This window comes from Phyllosticta capitalensis (genome assembly GCF_038381095.1).
Source record: "Phyllosticta capitalensis strain CBS 128856 chromosome Unknown BKA78scaffold_2, whole genome shotgun sequence".
Classification (NCBI taxonomy): Eukaryota; Fungi; Ascomycota; class Dothideomycetes; order Botryosphaeriales; family Phyllostictaceae; genus Phyllosticta; species Phyllosticta capitalensis.
The window spans coordinates 3,613,141-3,631,939 of NW_027117440.1; the positions used below are offsets into that span (position 1 = coordinate 3,613,141).

Below are 18,799 nucleotides of genomic sequence, written 5' to 3' on the forward strand. Positions count from 1 at the left end.
TCTTCCTTCTCGAAAAAAAAACAATACCCGCGAAAAACTACTTTTTTCGATGTGCGGATTTGCGGATTTGCTGCATGGGCGCCTCGTCGCGTGCAAGGCAATGTTGATGTTTGTGTGAAATACTACCAACCAGGAGGGAAAACGATTTGAGAAAACTACATGACTGGCAGCACGGTGTCTGGAGGTCATTGGTGATGGGCGAACAGGCACGGCTTGCGTCTTTGGTTCCGGGTCCGTCTCTGAAGACTTTGTCTGAGGATGGCAGAACGGCGGGAATGGATGGATTGGAGGAAGGGGGATGCGATGGGTTGGTTGATGGAGGGGACATGGGGACATACCAACGGCATGGCGTGTCTGGTGTTTTTTCTGTAACATTTTTTCTCTCGACCTTTTTTCCTCTCTCTTAATTTCTCAACCTCTACCTTTGAAAGCTTGCACGACGATGTTCGGGATGAGCTCTGGATGTTGTGGATGTTTTTGTCCTTTTTTGTGTTTGCACATTTGACAGCGATATTTTCAACCACGCGTTTTTTTGGCACGGCATGACGTTCTCCCCAACCACTCCAATTTTTCGACCCAGAGCGACATGTCAACCCTCTCCTTCCTCTTCTTCCCGCTGTATGTATGAATTGAGAAACCTATGGTACCCATCCATTACCATTCATCAACATGTTGGCTGAGAAGCAAACGCCATAATGTTCGCCAAAAATGTTCGCCGTCAGTCGTCGTCGTCGTCGTCGCAATGAGCGCTCTTCCGCGACGGCCGCGAAAGCCTTGTCCTCCAAGGACCAAGGTCAAGGTACTTCCCGCGAGCTAGCTAGCCAACGTTTATCGCAGTATTGCGCCAGACGCGCTGTGGAGTGGTCGCTTCCCCAACCACCGACTTTCTCTGCAAACCGTTTCTCCCCTCTTCCGTTCTTCTTGCTCGTTGTATATACGCAGATGTCCGGCGCTCTGCTCACTGGTGACTACCTACCACGCCTCCATCGCGCACGCGTTTCGCTCAACGCTCGTCGTCTCAATAAGCTTGTGGCTCAGGAATGATGCGACGGAAGTCAAAGCCTTGATTTTTTTTGGCGTAAGGTACTTCCCGCGAGCTACCACTGCGAGCTAACGTTTATCACTGGATTGCGTCACGCTGGTGTGGCTAGTAGAGTTGGTGGTGAGTTTGAGAAAGGTCAGGTTGCGTGGTCGAGCGTGTGTGGTCCGTGCACAATATCGACGAGTGGACCTCAGGCCGAGAACTCTCTTCCGCCTCTTCATCCTCGAAACTTTGTCGCTATTCGACGTCGACGATAACGGACGACAGGAGACAAACCGCCATTTTCGTACCCATTCTCTTCAATTGGGAATCGGGAAGCACGCACGGCACACCGGGCATTCTCCCTTCTCATCTTTCTCTCTTTGCTCCCCTCTTGACCTTCACACCCCATCCTGTCCAAGGGCATTCAATCAACTCCTAGCCTCCAAAATCGACGTCGAGCTCGACCTCAAGCTCCTGTATTTGCCAATCGACGGGTTGAGATTGACTCTGAGACTGCAAGAGCGGCTGCGGAAAAGTCTTGTCACGCACGGCGACTGAGGAAAAGTCTTGTGCTCAAGACGATTGAGGACTGCCGGAAGGGGACAGAGTTGTAAGAGCTAGGATACAGAGGGGAAGAGATTGAGGCAACACGGTCGACACCCGTCTTGCAATCTTGACGTCCATCCATCCAATCCACCATGGCCGACGACGCACCACCACCGCCGCACTCGGCTGCCGGAGCACAAACAACAGCTCCATCAGCACCACCACAACCACAACCACCAACGCGCAACTCCCTCCACTTCCCCTCCTCCCTCGCCGCCCCACTCTCGCCCTACCTTCCTCCATCCACCTCATCCCCCCCTCAAACCACCAACCCCCAATCTCCGCACTCCACGCGCCCCTTCACAACCCTAACCTTCGCAACCTCCCTCGACTCCTCCCTCTCGCTCGCGCCCGGCGTGCGCACCGCGCTCAGCGGGCCGCTCTCAAAAGCCATGACGCACCACCTGCGCAGCCGGCACGACGCCATCCTGATCGGCGCCGGGACGGCCATGGCCGACGACCCCAGTCTGAATTGCCGCGTTGAGGGCGTGGGCGGGTATGGTGGGGTGGGCTTGGAGGGGCAGCCGAGGCCGGTCGTGTTGGATGCGAGGGCCAGGTGGGTGTGGTGGGGGGAGCATGATGGGGATGGGGAGGGGGTTGATGGGAAGCAGAAGGGCATCGCACAAGTCCTCCAACTCGCCCAGCAGGGCGCCGGCCGCGCGCCGTGGATCCTGATCGACTCGAGCTCTCTCCCGCGCATCCCGGCCTCCGCCATCGCGCTGCTTGAGGCTGCGGGCGGCCGTGTCATCACGCTGCCCGTGTCCCCCGACAACTCCTTCGCCTGGCCCTCCATCCTCGCACTCCTCGCGCGCCACGGCATCCGCAGCGTCATGATCGAGGGCGGCGCCGGCGTCATCAATAAGCTGCTGGAGCCGGCGAGTAGCGGGCTGGTCGACTCGATTGTTGTGACGATTGCGCCCACGTGGTTGGGGAGGGGTGGGGTTGTGGTGTGTCCGGAGAGGGGGGGTGAGGAGGAGGAGGGAGAGGGAGAGAAGAAGGGGATGGGGATGGGTGTGGCGAGGTTGAGGGATGTGCGATGGACACCGATGGGCGAGGATGTCGTGCTTTGTGGGCGGTTGGGCGGGCGATAAGGGGTGGTTCAGGGGGTTGAAAATGGGAAGGTCGTCTTTTGATCCTTCCATCTCATCTCCTCTACGCACCGATGCCACCACATAGCTCCATCCTCCACGTCCTCTCCCCAAACCATCTTCATTCAGCCGGCCCGTACAACTTCGCAAGCGCCTCCATCGTCGTATTCCCACCACTCAACACCACCCCCACATTCCACCCCTCCTCCCCCGCCTCCCTCTCCACCAGTCTCCTAAACTCCTCATTATACAACGCAACCGCCAGCCCCAGCGCCGCCGTCGGCTCCACAAACACCTTCATGCGCTCCATCAACAGCCTCAGCGCTTTCTTAATCTCCTCTTCACTGACGGCGAAAATGCCCTTTACCTTTTCCGGATCGCTGATGACGCTCCACGGTATCTCGCCCACGGGCGTGCGCACCCCGTCGGCGATGGTGAGGGAGCTGACGGCGGGTATGCGCGAGCCAGAGAGCAGGCCGCGGCGCGCGTCGTCGGCGCCTTGGAAGGACGGTTCGGCGCCAAACACGCGTATCCCCGTCCCGCCCAGCGCGGTCGCGATGCCGCTGAGCATGCCGCCGCCGCCGCATGGCGCGATCACCGCGTCCAGGCCTTTGCCACCCCTCCTGCCATACGCCCCTCTCGCCCCAACCCCTCTCGCCCCAACCCCTCCCTCCCCCTTCACCATGCTCGCAACGTCCTCCTCAAACTCGACCGCCAGCGTCCCCTGGCCCAGCACAATGTCCGGATGGTCGTACGGCGGGACGAGCAGCGCGCCCGTTTCGGCAATAACGTCGCGCACCACGGCTTCGCGCTCCGGCGCCGTGCTGCCGCTGAAGCGGATCCGCGCGCCGTAGCCGCGCGTCGCGGCGATTTTGGAGGGCGTGGATATGGATGGCATCACGATGTACGCGGGGATGTGGCGGGTGCGGGCGGCGAGGGAGAGCGCCGCTGCGTGGTTGCCTGGGCGGGTGTTAGAGCCGTCAAGGCTTGAGTTGGATTGGGGGAATGGGAGTTGGAGGTTTTGGGAGGGAGGGAGGGAGTAGGTACCTGAGCTGTGCGTGACGACGCCCCGCGCCAGCTGCTCGTCGCTCAGCCGCGACAGGGCGTGGAAGGCGCCGCGCGCCTTGAACGCGCCGACGCGCTGCTGGTTCTCGCATTTGAAGAAGAGGCGCATCGTCGGTTTGGCCGCCGGAGGCTTTGCCTCAGTCTTGCCACTTCCAGCTTCCCCATGCTCTTCCTCCCCACTCTGCTTCTCTTTACTGGCTCCTCCGTCACCATCAGGAAAATACCCACTCGCGCCCTCCAACTCGTCGTCGCGCTGCGGCGCGCTGGCAAAGGCCGAAAGCGTGGTGCTCGTGGCGACGGGGGTGCGGTGGATCAAGGGCTTGATGGCGGCGTGGGCGGCCAGGACGGACGCGCGGGTGAGCGGGGGGCAGGTTGAGGGGTCCGCCATTGCGTGCGTGCGATTGCTGGGGTGCCCGGGGGAGGAGGGAGGAGGGAAGGGGGAGGAGGAACAAGATCAGGATGTATGTAGACAACAGATGAACAGCCTGCGCGGTGGTGAGGGAGAGCGAGCGGGGTACGCAAGTAAGATGGACGGACGCGAAGGTGAGAGAAAAGCAACGGAGAGACCAGAAGAGAAAAGGATTGAGAGCGTCACAGCATTTCCAGCCCAATTCCTACCCCTACTTGCGGCCAGCAAAGAAAAACGCGCCCAGTCAAAAAGGCAGATAGTTGTCGCGATAACCACCCCGCGCTTGACAATTCAGCCGTTGCGCTGCCCGCGGGCGCTGCCGATCCCGGGCGGACGTCATCGGCAACGGGCGACGTGGGCCGAGCCGACGGGAGTCCGTCGGTGCATTGGCGAGCGATGGGATGACTGGTGCCTTGGTGCCTGGCGGGTTGCGTGGTTTGGACGACGACGTATCTCCAGTTGTAGACGGCAATGGCAAAGAGAGCAAGCGATGGCTTTTGCGCGCAAGATGGGCGGTGTGCATGTAGGTGGTGGAGCGATATTGAGGCGGCTGCTCGGTCCTGCCATCCGTCCATCTGCATGTCAAAGCGTGAAGATGAAGAAGGCATGCGCGAAAGAAAGACAGCAAAAACAACAACAGACACCCTGGCAACACGCCAGACAACATTGACTCAAACCACGGGAAAAAGCAACAATTGGTAAGAATGAGCCTCCAAACTCCCTCCCTCAGTTTTCATTTTCCGTCCTACGTTGCCATCTTCCCCCGCCTCATCTCATCTTGCCGTCGTCATCCGCCGCGTCTTTGCACTCCCATTCCGTAAAGCCAGAGCTACACCCAGCGAAGAGCTCGACAAGCAAGAATCTCCACTCACTGAACCGCTCCGCTCGATCCGCGAAATTCGCAAAGTCGAGCAGAGCGGAACGCAGCACAAAAGTCAAACAGGTGGTGGGTGTGTGGTAAGAGTGGAGGTGAGGAGGGGAAGGGCTGGTCAGACCGCCACCGGAAAAAGGGGTAGGGAGGAGGCGAGGTGGTGGTAGTTTTTGGTGTTGTGGGTGGTGGAATGGTGAGGAGGGAAGATGTTGGCCGGTTTTGGGTTGATGGGGGAGTATGGAGAGCTTGGACGCGATGGCATGGGTTGAAGGCAGATGTGATAGGGGGAGGCCGCGATGGAGATGCAGCGGAGGAGGTGCGGGAAGGTGTCAAAATGGTAAGACTCGAAAAGGGCAATGACGAGCTGTGAGGACGCGAGACTGACAGGCCAAGGGCAAGAGGTAAAAAGCGGAATTCGAGAGGGTGGAGAGAAGGGTGTCTCGACGACGCGGAGAAGGGAGATGATGATGATGTTTGGACGACGCGATGTTTGAAGGATAAGAAAAACTGACCAGCCAAGTTGACGAGGATAGTGGCCGTGAAAAGGGCTTGGTGGTGATGTTGTGGATTAAGGGGGAAAATGATAAGAAGGTACGACGGAGGCCCAATGAAAAGGAGAAACGAAAAGACACCAGACCAAATCAAGAGAAGCAAAACAAAACCCAAGACGAAAACTGACAAAAGAAAAGGTCCATCTTCGCAACTCTCAAAGAGAAGTTCCCGCCTGGCACGACGTGGACGTGTGGACCTGTCGCCAGGCAAAAGCAAAAACGCCAAACGCCCCCAGAACGCGACCCAAAAACGCCGTATAAAAAGCAGACCCAAACGCAGCACCGCTAACAAAGGAAAAGAAAAAGCAACGACGCTAGTAGTTGTAATAACCCGATGTCCCAAAGGCCACCGAGCTGTACGGAGCGCGCTTCAACGGCGGCTTCTCAGCACGCCGCGCCCGCTTCTCCGCCGACCGCGCCTTCTTGTCGGCTTTGGCAGCCGCTTTCGCAGCCGCCGCCTCCCGTCGGAGGATGTGTTTGCGCATGACGCGCTGCCACTCGTCCAGGCCCTCCGTCGAGGCGGACTCCGACGCGGCGGAGCACCAAAAGGCGCCCTTTTTGGCGATCTTCTTGAGGGCGGAGAAGATCATGGTGGGTGAGATGTTGGCGTAGTGTTTTTGAGGATTGAAAGGGAGATGGCTCGACTGCTCCTAGGACAGCCGGACGACTCGTATCTGGTTCTTAACCGGATGGGAGGGCGGCAGAGGCAGTTCCTTGTGGGAGCAGGCACTTGGAGGGCGCAAGACCGTTGTTTGCGGGAAAAAATGGGCTGTGACCTGCCCGGGATAGAAGGGGTGGTCTTGCGAGAGTCGAAGCCGCTGTGGTGGTGGAAGTGCGTGCCTTTGTTTGTCCGTGAGGAACCAGAAGTGGATGCAAGAGATTCTGCGATGCGGGAGCAGTCGAGACTGGAGCGTTTTTGTGTGCGTCACAGAGATCTTTTGCGTTGCTGCACGGTCGTCGGATGTTCTGGAGAGAGAAGACCTGGGGGAAAGAGAGGCTTTTATACTCTCAGAGACCCTCCAGCAGCCCAGAGACTGCGGTAGAGACTGTGACTCTTCTCGCGGGGAAGAGACGTTGGTTGTGGTTGTCTGCGCTGTTTTTTTTTTTTTTTTTTTCGACCCGGTACCAGATTTTGATATCCATCCGTACCGGCACAGTAGGTGATGAAAGAAATCCAACTTGAGCTCAGCTTCAAGTCGTCGCGCACTTAGACGTAAGCGCTTGAATTCTCCTTGTGACTATCCACCAAGAGAGAAAATTCTCTATGCTTAAAGCAGCAATCGATTGAGCACTCCACGTCTCTACGTGTTCTGACTTGGTGACGAAGATTCTTGGAATAGAAATTTCTTTCATCACCCACCGTGCCAGTGGGTCTAGGGCGTAGAGTACCCGGCAATCAGCTGCAACTCTTGCGCATGGTTCTTTCAAAGTTGGAAATGTGATCAGTCAAGGTTAGGCTTATCCAGGGGTAAAGCTTCTAGCACATAACATTGCACCTGGCTCGGGGAGCGGGACTTAGCGCACGAGGCTCGGGTTCACTACGGATTCGTAGGACATAGAGGCATTGGCAGTCAGCTGCGATATTCGCGCAAGGCTCTACCAAAGTTGGTTGAACTCGCCCAAGGGTCGAGGATCTGACACTTGACGCTGTTCCTGAAAAGTAGGGCCAGGGGAGGGGGGACTTGGCGGCTTCGAGGATATAGTCACCGGCGTCGGCTGTGATATCCGCTTCTACCCAAGTTGGAAACGTGGTCGGTTGTAGGACGTAGAGTCACCGGCAGTTGACGGTGATATCCGCGCACGGTTCTACCAAAGTTGAGAATGCTGGACACCCAGCCTAACTGGGCAAGACAGACCCAACGACTTCCCACCTGGCCGGTTTCCAGGCGCAACGGTGGAAGCATGTGGAACAAAAGTCCAGTCGATTTCGTGGTCATCAATCTTTCCTGAACAAAACGCGTGATCAGCCTAGCCAAAGAGCGTCTTTTCGCTACCATACAACAGGAAAACCAACACCCGATTTTAGGCCGCCAAGTCTTCGAGCACGATACTGCCTTCCATTCTGGAAGACGACGTCCGCTCAAGCTCGGGCGGCTCAGAGACAGCAAGCGGTGCCAGACCGCAAAGGAGAGACTAAAAGATTCGACCGTGGTCGTACACTCAGCATCGACTTCGACATCCGAACCAGCTCTTCAGTAGGTCACGCTGAATTTGCCAAACTGATCCTGCCTAACAGACTTGACATTCGGGCCAACCCACACACTCCTCTTGTGGGCCGGCCTCTTGATATCCATACCGCCAACCCAGGTCTTCTCCATGCCGAGGCGGTGGCTGCTCTTCGGCTTGCCATCCTTGATCCTGATCTTCTCGAAGAAGATGTAGGCGGCGTAGTAGACGACGCTCGTGTTGCCGGCGTCGGGCCCCTTTTTGTCGCGAAAGGCCGTCAGCTGGCGGGACTGGATATTGGTGGGCTTCGCGGGCGTGTGCAGCTGGGCGGCGAGGTCGCGGCAGAACTGTGCTTGTGTCACGCCCGGCACGCGTAGGTGCGCGTTGATCTTTTTGCGGATCTCGTCGCAGCTGTCGTAGACCTCGACGTCGTCGACGTCTTCCTTGGGCAGCTTGATGTCGGCGAGGTGGGCCGCGGTGATGGCGCCGCTCTCCTTTTTGGTCTTTGCGGTTTTGGTTTGCTTGTCGTCATTGCTGGCCTGTGGCGTAGCTTCCTTGCTGTTCGTCTTTTGCTTCTTGCTGCCTGCAGTGGGCAGCTTGAGGCCTTGCTCGTCGCGCCATTGGAAGTAGATGAAGGCTTTTCCGTATGTGACGACTTGTTTGAAACATTGATGATGTTGCAAAACTCGCCTATTTTCATGGCGCCGTTGTCGATGAGGCGGTGGATCATGCGACGCACTTGGTTGCAGTCCTTGTCCAGGTCCACCCCCTCCATGGATCGGTCTTCGATGATGCACCAAAGAGGCCGGTCGTCTTCTTCTCCAGAGGGTTCATCTTGTGGTGCTGGTCGCTTTGCTGGAGGGTTCGGCGCTTTGCCAGTCAAATCAATCGCCGGCACTGGCGGGGGCGCGTTGCTAATGTCGCCTAGGACGCGTCTGTTTTCCTAGTCATGTGCATAAGATTAGTATTCCTGTCCTGAAAATGATTGAGCATACAGTGGTCATTTTTGCTGAGACACTTGCGACACAATTGTGGGAATTGAGGAGGTGAGGTTGAAGAAAGGGCGAGTTCGAATAACAAGACAGCTTGCCAGGGCCGTCTCTGATCGCGTCTCCGCCGATACGATAAGCTCTCCCTGTTTACCGTCGACGCGACATCACGTGAACCCATACCCTATGCAAGGGGATCCCAGATCATCTCAATCCATGGCGCATGGTGAATTTGGAGCTGTTGGACGTATTGTTCACGTTCATGATGCTCTGCATGTTGCTGACAGTCCGTGACGATTCGGTCTCATACTAATCGCATGTTGTAGCTCCAGTCAAGCTGCTATGATACATCTATTTCTCTCCGTCTGTCCTAGTGCGTGACTACTGCCTGATACCCATGGTCTGCGGCCTCTTCGAAGTCTTTTGCTGCTGCACATGAATCGCAGCCTCTTCAGATTGTCCAAACAGGAGATCCGGGTTGAGATTCTTTTCAATGATGCTGGCTCCGTCAATCAGCCTGTTGTTGTCGATCCGCTCCTGATCAATCTGAAGTCTCTCCTGCCACTTCGCATCCAAGGCCTTCCGGCGGTCTGCCGACATGGCCCACTCCGCCGGGAATTGATGCCAAGGCTTGGGCTTGTGGTGTCGAAAGTCAAACGGCAGGTCGGCAAAGGTGTCCTTCGGATTTCTGGCCTCGTCGAGGAGGTTCTTGATGAGCTGGCCGAGGTAGCGCTTGTTCTGTGCCTGCGTCTGGAAGTTCTCGGCGCTCATCTTCACGGTGCCCGTCTCGGGGTTGTAGCGTGGTCCAGAAAGCTTGATCAGCTTGTCCTTTTGCACTTGCGTCAGGTTGGGCAGATCGTGGACGCTGAATTGAACCGTGACTTTGTTCTGGGCTGGGTGAGATTCGCCCATGTATGTGGTGTAGCGGAAGCGTAGCGGAGTCTGCTCGGTGGGAGGCTGGAAGGGCTTTGCGTACTCTGAAATCACGTCAGTCTGTGATGATCAATTGCGACGGAAGGCGCGTACTTGCGAGCAGCGGCATCTCCCACGCCGCCTTGCGCATGTAATCGCGGATTTCCCTCTGCTGGTCCAACTCGGCGTGACCAAACGTCGGAATATCATCTCCCTCCCACTTGTCATCTTCACCTGCCGAAGGCTCTCCCTCATTCCAGAATCCTTTTTGCTCCCTCTTCTTCCTGTTCGCCAGCGACTCGGGCAGGCGGATACCCTTCAACGTCTCTTGAGCCATTGTGCGCCTCGACGGGAGTTCACCAAACATCTGCTTGAACTCTTCATACTGCGCTTCCTCAGCATCTCTGGCCGGGTCGGTGCGCTTGACTTGGGGCTTGGCCTTCTCTTTTGCTGATCGCATCGGCGTCGACGAGAAGCCTCGTTGGAGCTGCGGTCGCGGCGGAGCGACACCATCGCGGGCACATTGAGCGACAGTGCGTGATTGGCAAGTGCCCACCCAGGAGCGAGCATAGAAGCTCACATTCTTCGAGGCAGAGGCCATTGTTGGTGGCAGGTGAGCGGGCGGTGAGGTGGTTGTCGACGTCGTCTCTCCAGAATCTTTGCCGACTCGATTTCTTGGCGGCCGCTTCGCGGGGCGCGAATCATCCGCCCGTCATGTCTTCCCCACAACCTCCAAACCCCAACGACTACCAATCCTATTTATGGGCATACGCTCCAAGAATGCCACAAGTTGGAGTGCCCCCTAAAAAGTACTGCTTCGTTACCATTGGAGCGACCGCGGCCTTCGACACCCTGATCAAAGGCTGTTTCCAGCCCGACGTCCTCGCAGCCCTCGCCGCGACAGGCTACACCAACTTGCTCGTCCAGTACGGCAAGGACGGTAAGCCGTTGTTCGATGAGCTAGTCAAAAGCACGGCTGGAAGCTCCAGTATCAAGATCGATGGGTTCGGGTTCTCCCAATATGGCCTCGTTGAGCACATGAAGCTCGTCAAAGGCAGCCCACTGGACGGCAGCAATGAGGGCTTGGTAGTCAGCCATGCCGGTGCGCTCCATCGCCAGGATCTTTCGACCATCCTATCACAATCCTCTAACAGTGCTCCAGGCTCCGGCTCCATCCTCGATGCTTTGCGGCTGAACGTCCCTCTTGTCGTTGTGCCGAACCCAAGTCTTCTGGACAACCATCAATTGGAACTGGCAGAGGTACTCGAGCAGCAGGGCTACGTTGTACACGGCAAGCTAGAGTGAGCTATTTGAGGACACGGAAGTAACTTGGCGAGGCTGACGATCCGTTGCAGTAACCTTGTTCCGGCCATTCAAGAGGCAGAGCGACTTCGACAGAAGATTAGATCGTGGCCTCCCATCAACAGTAGTGACCGAGCCGCTCACGGGCTTCAGGGAGTTATGGACGAAGAAATGGGCTTCCTGGATTAATCCCATGATTGGCGCGCGAAAATCGCGCCAACGCCATATCCAACACCGCCTCAAGAGCTGGCGAAGACGTTTTGGCGCAGCCACTTGAGCGTCATGCCGCTGCACATGACGTTTTGCGGATGGAGATCTTTCAACCGCCATACCAAGGGGAACTCCCTGGTTTTGAACCGCTTTTTACCTGCACTTCAATGTTTGCGGACCTTTTCACCACCCGTTATTGGACAGCATTTGCAGTACCCAATATTGCAAGTAAGGCGGTGCTCATTGAGAAAATGAGGCACAATCGAAAGCAGGCAGCAAGCTGAAGGACGGAGTGAAAGTTTCTGGTCGCCGACGTTCAGGCATCCCGAACATCAGGGTGTCGTGATTGGACAATGCCTGGAGGCTCTTGGAAGTCGCGATTCGGGTTGGGCAAGATAGCAAGGCATTGGATTTGACGGTTGACTTACTGATCGCAAGTCGGACTTACGGCGCGGGAGCAGCGGCAGAGGTGACAGACGGTCGGGTTACTTGTGGCTTGGCCTTGGGCGCTTGCATTGGTGGACAAAATGGAGCGGTCGAGCCGGCGGCATGGTTTGGGAGCATGCTGATTAACGGTATGCAATGCCATCACCAATCTTGCGCCCTACAGAGTCCCACTAACGCCCAATGGAAAGGTGAAAACCACCCAAGCTTTCTCAAGCTTTTGCCAAGTCGACATCCCCGTCCGCTCCTCGATTTTCGGTAAAGTGTGCCGTGCTGAGCGTGGTGACAGACTCCATCCCCGCCACCCCGCTATCCCAGCATCAAGCTGTGGGTCAGAGCACATACATGGTATCCACCGCTTGCATCAACACTCGCCATCTTGCCATTATTTCCGCGACTTGCTTTCGGAAGTCTTGCGCCAAATGAAGCTACGGAGTTGAAAAAATGGACAGTTTTTGAATCATTTTTGCCCAAGCACTGCTCACGGCCCAACTTGGACGGCCTCCGCCGAGACTTCTTGATCGCCCAGATTTTGAGTGCCAACTTCTGTCACCACCGGGCACTAACACTGGCCCATGTTAGGCGTCTGTAAGCTCGGCAAGACCGGCAACGGTATGCCTGCTACTCTCTCTGTATTACTTTCCCTGGTAAGGTACCATCGCCACGGCACCTACAGATAGGTCCGCAGCACAGGCGTCGGTCATGCGTACGTCATATCCCATTGGCTCCAAGGTGAGAGCAGACGCGACCTCGACGACCGACTGTACTGTGTATCTGTAGATATATAGAGAGATGGTTTGGCGCACTTCTCAAGCTTGGTGTATTCGTTCTATCTCTTTTCAACGCACTTGTTTTTCTTGCAAAATCACATCACAACCATGAAACATCCGAGTAGCCTCCTCAACTCGCTTTCTGCTGCTCTTTTTCTGGGCCAGGCAATTGCTTTGCCTGCCTCTCAAGAGAACACAGCGGCAGGAAACGAGGGAATCGTCAATGGTCCCCCAGGCGCATCTGGAGACCCCCGCGGACCAGAGTCACTTCTGGGGTACAATCCATCGAACCCCTTGTCCCTGGAGACAACCGTGATTCCGCCGTCGGACTTTGAGCTTGCCCCGGGACAGTCTGAGGAACCAGACATTGGATTGTATCTTGATCTCTCGACGGTCAGGAATCCTCAGCCTATTCGTGGTGGGACAGATGCTCCTACTGACCCTGGTCCACGTAAGTCTCTTTCTAGTTTTGATCACAACCGCAACAGCAGAATGAAGAAGATGCTTCGGACTAGCGTTGAGCGCATCTCCGCAGTCTCCACCCCATATTCCCCACTAGCACACTGTTTGGAGTTTATTACTAACGTCATCTCAGGTACCGAGGCCTATGACAGGCTCAACAGTGATCTGTTCGCTTCTCCAGGCACTGACAAAGGCGATGTGCCCAACGCCAAATGGCCCATGGGAATCTCCCACAACCGTGCGGGACTGAAGAGCGCAGGCTGGGCGCGCCAGCAGAACGTCAACGAGCTCCCCGTCGCAACCGCAATGGCAGGAGTTGACATGCGTCTTGAGCCCCACGCTTACCGCGAGCTCCACTGGCACAAGCAAGACGAGTGGGCTCTCATGTTGAATGGCAGTGTCAGAATCGCCGCCGTGGACGAAGACGGCCAGTCCTTCGTCGACGACTTGCAGGAGGGCGACGTCTGGTTCTTTCCCGCAGGAAAACCACACTCCATCCAAGCCCTCGAAAATGGCTGCGAATTCCTGCTTGTCTTCGACGACGGCAAGTTCAGCGAGGACGGCACCTTCCTTGTCTCGGAGCTCTTCGCCAGAAACCCGCGGTCGGTCCTCGCAAAGAACTTCCGGACAGACCTGCAAGCCCTCGCCAACATTCCCGAAGAGCAACTTTACATCTTCCCCGGCACTCCCGCGCCCAAGGACATTTCGGAGCAAAACGTGACGGGCCCCGCAGGCTCCATTCCCGTCAGAGACAGCTACAGCTATCACCTGAGCGCCCAGGAACCGTACCGAGTCCCTGGCGGCACGGTCAAAATCATCGACCCCAAGTCCTTCCCCATCGCGTCCAACTTCGCCGCCGCGCTCTTCACCGTCGAGCCCGGCGCCATGCGCGAGCTGCACTGGCACACAACGAGCGACGAGTGGTCCTTCTTCCTCAGCGGGCAAGGCCGCGTCACTGTCTTCGACGCGCCCGAGAGCTCGCGCACGTTTGACTTTGCGGCCGGCGATGTGGGATACGTCCCCGTGCCCGACTCGCATTACATCGAGAACACCGGCAACGAGACGCTCACGTATCTTGAGGTGCTGCTTGCGCCTGTGTACAACGATATCAGTGTCGCTCAGTGGCTGGGTCTTACGCCGAGCCAGATCGTCAAGGACCATTTGAACGTAGATGATGCGTTTATTAGCAAGCTGCCGAAGACGAAGCAGTTCATTTTGCCCGGAGATCCGAATCTGCTGCAGACGGACTTTAATGACGAGCCGTTGTAATGTTTGCGCTAAGGGGATGACGTTGCGTGGTTGACGTCCAGCAATATTTTTGATTGTCATCATATCATTACTGCGCTTCTTTTCGATTTGAATTGCGCAGGCCTGTCCTTTGCTTCTTGTATCCATCTTCTGATGTCTTATTTCTGTCTGTCCTTATATCATTTTGTCCATATCATAGTCTGGAAGCTATCTTTTGCTCTCGAATTACAAGCACTATAACAAGTGCGATATGGTCATCAATTTGTCCTATTGAGTTCATGTCTTCAGTCATCAGGTCAATCAATCAAACAATCATGATCAAAAAACCAAAATTTGCGACCGCGACTCCGGGCAGCCCAATCCAACGGCAAACCCAACCACCCAAGCCAACACCTCCAACCCAGCATCAGCAAGCCCTCGCAACCGCAACCGCAACCACATCCAAGCAACACAGCTGTTCCGCGCGCATAGCAGCAGGACCTCCGCCGCCAAGCCGACCATCCAAACACCCATCCCCCATCCCTGCACCGCACCGTTTGCCTGCCCGTTGATGCCTGTCCTATCCGTCTTGGCCAAGCCAAGCCAACCCCCAGCCACACAGCAGCTGGAACTGCGCCCAAGGCACACGCGGCACTCTCACTCGCCTCGTACCTGCGGCTCGGATCTCGGATGCGATGGGGCAGCAGACAGGGCGACTATGGCGGCGACACAGTGCCTTGTCCTCACCAGCCACGGCGATTTTTGGAGAGCGGAGCTGATTGGAGGGGAGAGGTTTGGGAACGGCGAAAAGGGTTCCTTGGGGTTTGTGGTGGGAGGCGTCTGTCTGATGCGACCCAATCGATGCCATGGAAGGGAGTGTAAGTGAGGTCTCAGCCCCAGGCAGCCAGCGAGAAGTGTTCGAGCCAGGCTGGAGTAGTGAGTGGCAGTCTTCGCCTGACTCCCTTTGCTTCGGTCTCCGCACTTGGTAAGTCATGACGAAGGAATTGGATCTTGGACTGATCAGCTCCACGCAGACTTGAAAAGGATCCTCTGACAAAGCTCCTTTGGCCAAATCTTTCCCTTGCACACAGTCAAACTCATCCAAACCGCGCGTTGTCTTGGAGAGCAATTAATAGAACCGCTTCTTTCTCGACTGAGGTTTGCTTGGTCTTGATTGCGGTTTGAATTTGCGCACTAGCAACTCGGCGGTGTGTCCAACAGCCTGTCTACCTGGGCTCTTTCTCTCCTCTGTTCTTCTATTAAAGGAGGGTTGGCGCAGGGCTGTCGGTCTAAAGACAAGAGCCCTTCAGGCTTTGTGGGCTGGCAGCTGGTCGCACTCGAAAGCTTCGCAGAATGGTAGGTACACATGCAGCTGTTTTCAACAACCAGGGTATGAAGATACCAAAGTGAAATCTCCCAGGACGATTATAAGGTATTGGAATCATGGCTGTACTGCAAGGTTTGAGGCACATGCCCTGCTGCGAATTTCTGTAGATCATGGAGTTGTGTTTATTTCTTGTTGAAAGTCGACTGAGCTTGGGCGTCACAAAAAGACTTCAACAAGTGACGACAGTCGCTCAACTTTGCCGACATTGGGCGAGGCTCAGACGGCAAAAAAGCAAAACGAAAAAACGACGATGTAGGGACTTGCACCCCGGCCCTGCTCCTTGCCCGTGCAATTAGCCTGTGAGATGGCAGAGTCGATCATCACCATTCAGCTACGGTGGTTCCAGACCAAACCCGAAGACCTATCGTCGTTGGAAGGCTGGCCGTTTAAACAAATTAAATAGAGGAGTAAAGTCTGGCCAGCCTGGGCATGATCTGAGGGAGACAAGACTACTCGTTGGCTGGACTCTGTCGCGAGACGCTTCTCGTCTGGAGCGCGAGTCGTGACCGACCTTGAACGTCGCTCTTTCCTACACCACGACACACAAACAGCACCGACATCCTGATCTGCGATGGAGTTACATGCCGAACAGCCCATCATCATATGATGACTTTGTCAGCATCACAGTCGTCCGTTCCTATAGTGAGTTCGCTTCTCGTTTTTCTTCTTCAGCAGTAACCTGAGCCTCAAGCAGAGTACCAAAAATTCCAACGCCCGCCAAACGGTTTCATCGTACCTTCCAGCAGCTCCGTCTTTTCCCAACGTATGTCTCCATCTTCTCGGCACCTTTTCCGGGCTGCACCTCTGACACCCCGCAGCGTCAGAACAACGAACCCTCCCGCCAGCCCCACGCATCACGCTCCTCAGCCCGACTGCCGCCGCTGTGCGCGTGACGGATATCTCTTCTGTCAGCTGATTGAGGCTGAGAAGGGTCTCGAGCGCGCTCGGAAGCTCGCGGACATCCTGCGCGCCATGCTTTGCCGCGTGTAGCTGAAGAGCGCCTCCGATGGACAGATTTAGCAGATCTACCCGGCTCTCTGCGGGTGCGAGGTCGAATGCAGTGGCTTTGAGAAGATACTGAAGCGCCTTGAGAAGTATGAGTGGCGAGAAAGGACACAATGACGTGATCTGATGGAGCTGCTGGTTCGCGAACTCGCAAGACATGGGCAAGGTCTGGATGGGTACTGGGGTTGACGGATGAGGGCCGCTGCGACGATTGGCCTTGATGCTTGGGCTTCGTCGCAAAAGACGTCACAAGAAGAAGCCGTGAGCTGAGAAGCTGGCGCAGACGGGAATGCTTGGGTGCGTGAAAGGTTTGTTAGCTACCGACCGTACTAATGCTTGGGTTTACATTTTGCCCTCCTTTGCCGCTGACTTGCCCAGTCAATACAAAGTGACGATCGGAACAATAAAAAATGTGGACTATGTCATCAATTCTGTTATCAACAACGGATCAAACGAAAAAGGCGTTGGGACCTGGTGATAGCGGGACGATGCAATGAGGGTACAGGAGGTTCAAAGCGAAGATTTCTCCTGCGGGGCACCATTCAGTCTTGAGCTGCATGTTCCTTGCTTTATGGGAAAAGGTCTGACATGTCCCACATCAGCAAGTCCACATCAACGACGGCCAAAGCAACACGAAGACGAATGCAAAGCCTACCGTAAGTCGTCCTCCGCCACGCCTCTCTCACATTGGTGGATATCTGACTGCAAATTCCCAGACAATCGTCACGGGTACCCCTGATTACCGCGAGTGGTCGAAGGATTTGAAGTGCATGGGAGTCGGTAGTGATATGACTCAGGGGCTCAAGAACCACGGTACGTCCGCGTAAATCATCCCGAAGATGTGCACCCTAGCCATGGAGTTTGATGCAGAGCCACAGAACAGCTCATGGTAAGGCTATCGACTCGATACCGGACTTTGATTGCCCCAACCGAAGATGGAATCGGAAATCATGTGGGAAGAGTTCCGGTGGTGACACCGCTGTTGGGGTAGTATTATGTCTAGAAAGCGTTTGTTGGGGCTACCGTCGACGTGCCCATCTGCCTTTCTTCCTATAAGTACTCTCAAGTCCGCCAAAATCATTGTTTTTGTCTCCATTGTGAAAGTGAAAGCAGGTGAAAGCGTCCTTTACCGATCGCCCGGGCGTCCAGACTTTTCTCATAAGCCAGCTGCAAAAATCTTCTCAAGAGGTTCTCTACCTTACGACCCACGAACCAATTTTTCGAACCAACAAAAACGACAACCATCGCCATCATGCGTCGAGAGCGCATCTGGATTGACCACGTCCCTGTAAGGCTCTAGAGCTAACGTTTGATTCCATTCTTGGAGAGCTAACCTATGCGACGTCAGAAAACCCGCGAGGAAGCCATGATCGAGGAGATGAACGACAGGCACTCAAAGGACCTCCCTCCTCTCCACTCGGAGAACGAGGACGCTGAAGAAAACGGCTTCTCCGACCTTGAGCATCAATCTGACACTTCTGTAAGTCTCCACAGCTGGAACACCGTTCTGTGAACTGAGATCTGATGCCATGCAAGGACCCCTGCGACTTCACATTGGACTTTGAGGCCATCAACAGCATCATCTCCAAGAAAATCGAGGAGCTCGTCATGAAGCGGGTCAGCAAACAGAGCCTCCTTCGGGTTTGGACTGTGGGCCAGGAGTTCGTCGGATGGCCTGAAGAGCTGGAGGAGCTCCTGGACCACATGGCGGCAGAGTGTGCGAAGGCCGAGTTGCAAGACCTGGGTGAACTTTCCGGCCTCTGGTAAATGGCTCAAGTGGCCTCAAAGTGCATGGTACCATGGTTTTCGGAGGAGGAGAAGCAACAACCCCCCTGTTGAACAAGCGGCGGAGCATGGAGTCTTTCAGAAAAGGCACCGAAAAGGCGTCCGAAGCTTTCCCTCTCATACCATCATACAAATTGATCTTAGTTTCAATCATTCAAAAACTCGTCGCTTGGGTGTCACCGTGTCCCGGCTTTTGCTCGAAAGTCAGCTGCAACATCTGTTCGAGGAATTCTCCACTTGAATATGAATAGCAGATGAAGTAATGCAAGAATCTATCAATGCACCTGGCCGGCGGGAGCGGGGGCGAGGATCGAGGCCAAACTGTTGTTGCTGCTTCAGGTAGTTGTCGTCGTGTCTCGTTCCACCTTTGGAAGGCGCTCGATGGCACGCCATTGCTATAACTACGCTTCGCTCCGGGACGGCGCGTCAGCGCCATCTCATAACTTCCTCCGCCTTGCCTGGTGACAACGGGACAACCTCACCAACTGCACCGCACCTAGACCATCAATGACAAACGCACCACCGC

The 18,799-nt window shown here is 55.7% G+C and overlaps 8 protein-coding genes across 8 annotated transcripts; 4 read left to right on the plus strand and 4 right to left on the minus strand.

Annotated features, from left to right (window-relative positions):
- Nucleotides 1–1,722: 1,722 nt before the first annotated feature.
- On the plus strand, nt 1,723–2,721 carry BKA78DRAFT_350511 (dihydrofolate reductase-like domain-containing protein; the record flags this gene model as incomplete). Its single annotated transcript, XM_066891009.1, has 2 exons — nt 1,723–2,190; nt 2,242–2,721. The coding sequence occupies 2 exons, from the start codon at nt 1,723–1,725 to the stop codon at nt 2,719–2,721; spliced, it is 948 nt and encodes a 315-aa protein (XP_066748568.1).
- A 118-nt stretch (nt 2,722–2,839) lies between these two features.
- Nucleotides 2,840–4,171, minus strand: BKA78DRAFT_350512 (tryptophan synthase beta subunit-like PLP-dependent enzyme; the record flags this gene model as incomplete). The annotated part of the gene is made up of 2 exons (XM_066891010.1): nt 2,840–3,678; nt 3,766–4,171. The coding sequence occupies 2 exons, from the start codon at nt 4,169–4,171 to the stop codon at nt 2,840–2,842; spliced, it is 1,245 nt and encodes a 414-aa protein (XP_066748569.1).
- A 1,757-nt stretch (nt 4,172–5,928) lies between these two features.
- On the minus strand, nt 5,929–6,204 carry BKA78DRAFT_350513 (uncharacterized protein; the record flags this gene model as incomplete). Its single annotated transcript, XM_066891011.1, has 2 exons — nt 5,929–5,968; nt 6,029–6,204. 2 exons carry the CDS (start codon nt 6,202–6,204, stop codon nt 5,929–5,931), a joined length of 216 nt encoding a protein of 71 aa, XP_066748570.1.
- A 1,602-nt stretch (nt 6,205–7,806) lies between these two features.
- Nucleotides 7,807–8,784, minus strand: BKA78DRAFT_350514 (uncharacterized protein; the record flags this gene model as incomplete). Its single annotated transcript, XM_066891012.1, has 3 exons — nt 7,807–8,388; nt 8,448–8,723; nt 8,776–8,784. 3 exons carry the CDS (start codon nt 8,782–8,784, stop codon nt 7,807–7,809), a joined length of 867 nt encoding a protein of 288 aa, XP_066748571.1.
- Nucleotides 8,785–9,022: 238 nt separating this feature from the next.
- On the minus strand, nt 9,023–10,311 carry BKA78DRAFT_377702 (mitochondrial 37S ribosomal protein mS35). The gene is made up of 2 exons (XM_066892882.1): nt 9,796–10,311; nt 9,023–9,746 (listed from the first exon to the last, which is right to left on the minus strand). The coding sequence occupies exons 1-2, from the start codon at nt 10,280–10,282 to the stop codon at nt 9,151–9,153; spliced, it is 1,083 nt and encodes a 360-aa protein (XP_066748572.1). The 5' UTR covers nt 10,283–10,311; the 3' UTR covers nt 9,023–9,150.
- Nucleotides 10,312–10,395: 84 nt separating this feature from the next.
- On the plus strand, nt 10,396–11,172 carry BKA78DRAFT_350516 (uncharacterized protein; the record flags this gene model as incomplete). Its single annotated transcript, XM_066891013.1, has 2 exons — nt 10,396–10,982; nt 11,037–11,172. The coding sequence occupies 2 exons, from the start codon at nt 10,396–10,398 to the stop codon at nt 11,170–11,172; spliced, it is 723 nt and encodes a 240-aa protein (XP_066748573.1).
- A 1,297-nt stretch (nt 11,173–12,469) lies between these two features.
- BKA78DRAFT_307686 (RmlC-like cupin domain-containing protein) lies at nt 12,470–14,414 on the plus strand. The gene is made up of 2 exons (XM_066887883.1): nt 12,470–12,858; nt 13,003–14,414. Exons 1-2 carry the CDS (start codon nt 12,516–12,518, stop codon nt 14,136–14,138), a joined length of 1,479 nt encoding a protein of 492 aa, XP_066748574.1. The 5' UTR covers nt 12,470–12,515; the 3' UTR covers nt 14,139–14,414.
- Nucleotides 14,415–17,045: 2,631 nt separating this feature from the next.
- BKA78DRAFT_293194 (uncharacterized protein) lies at nt 17,046–18,255 on the plus strand (the record flags this gene model as incomplete). The annotated part of the gene is made up of 7 exons (XM_066886165.1): nt 17,046–17,069; nt 17,091–17,144; nt 17,205–17,301; nt 17,341–17,377; nt 17,677–17,776; nt 17,837–17,968; nt 18,025–18,255. 7 exons carry the CDS (start codon nt 17,046–17,048, stop codon nt 18,253–18,255), a joined length of 675 nt encoding a protein of 224 aa, XP_066748575.1.
- Between the last annotated feature and the right edge of the window lie 544 nt (nt 18,256–18,799).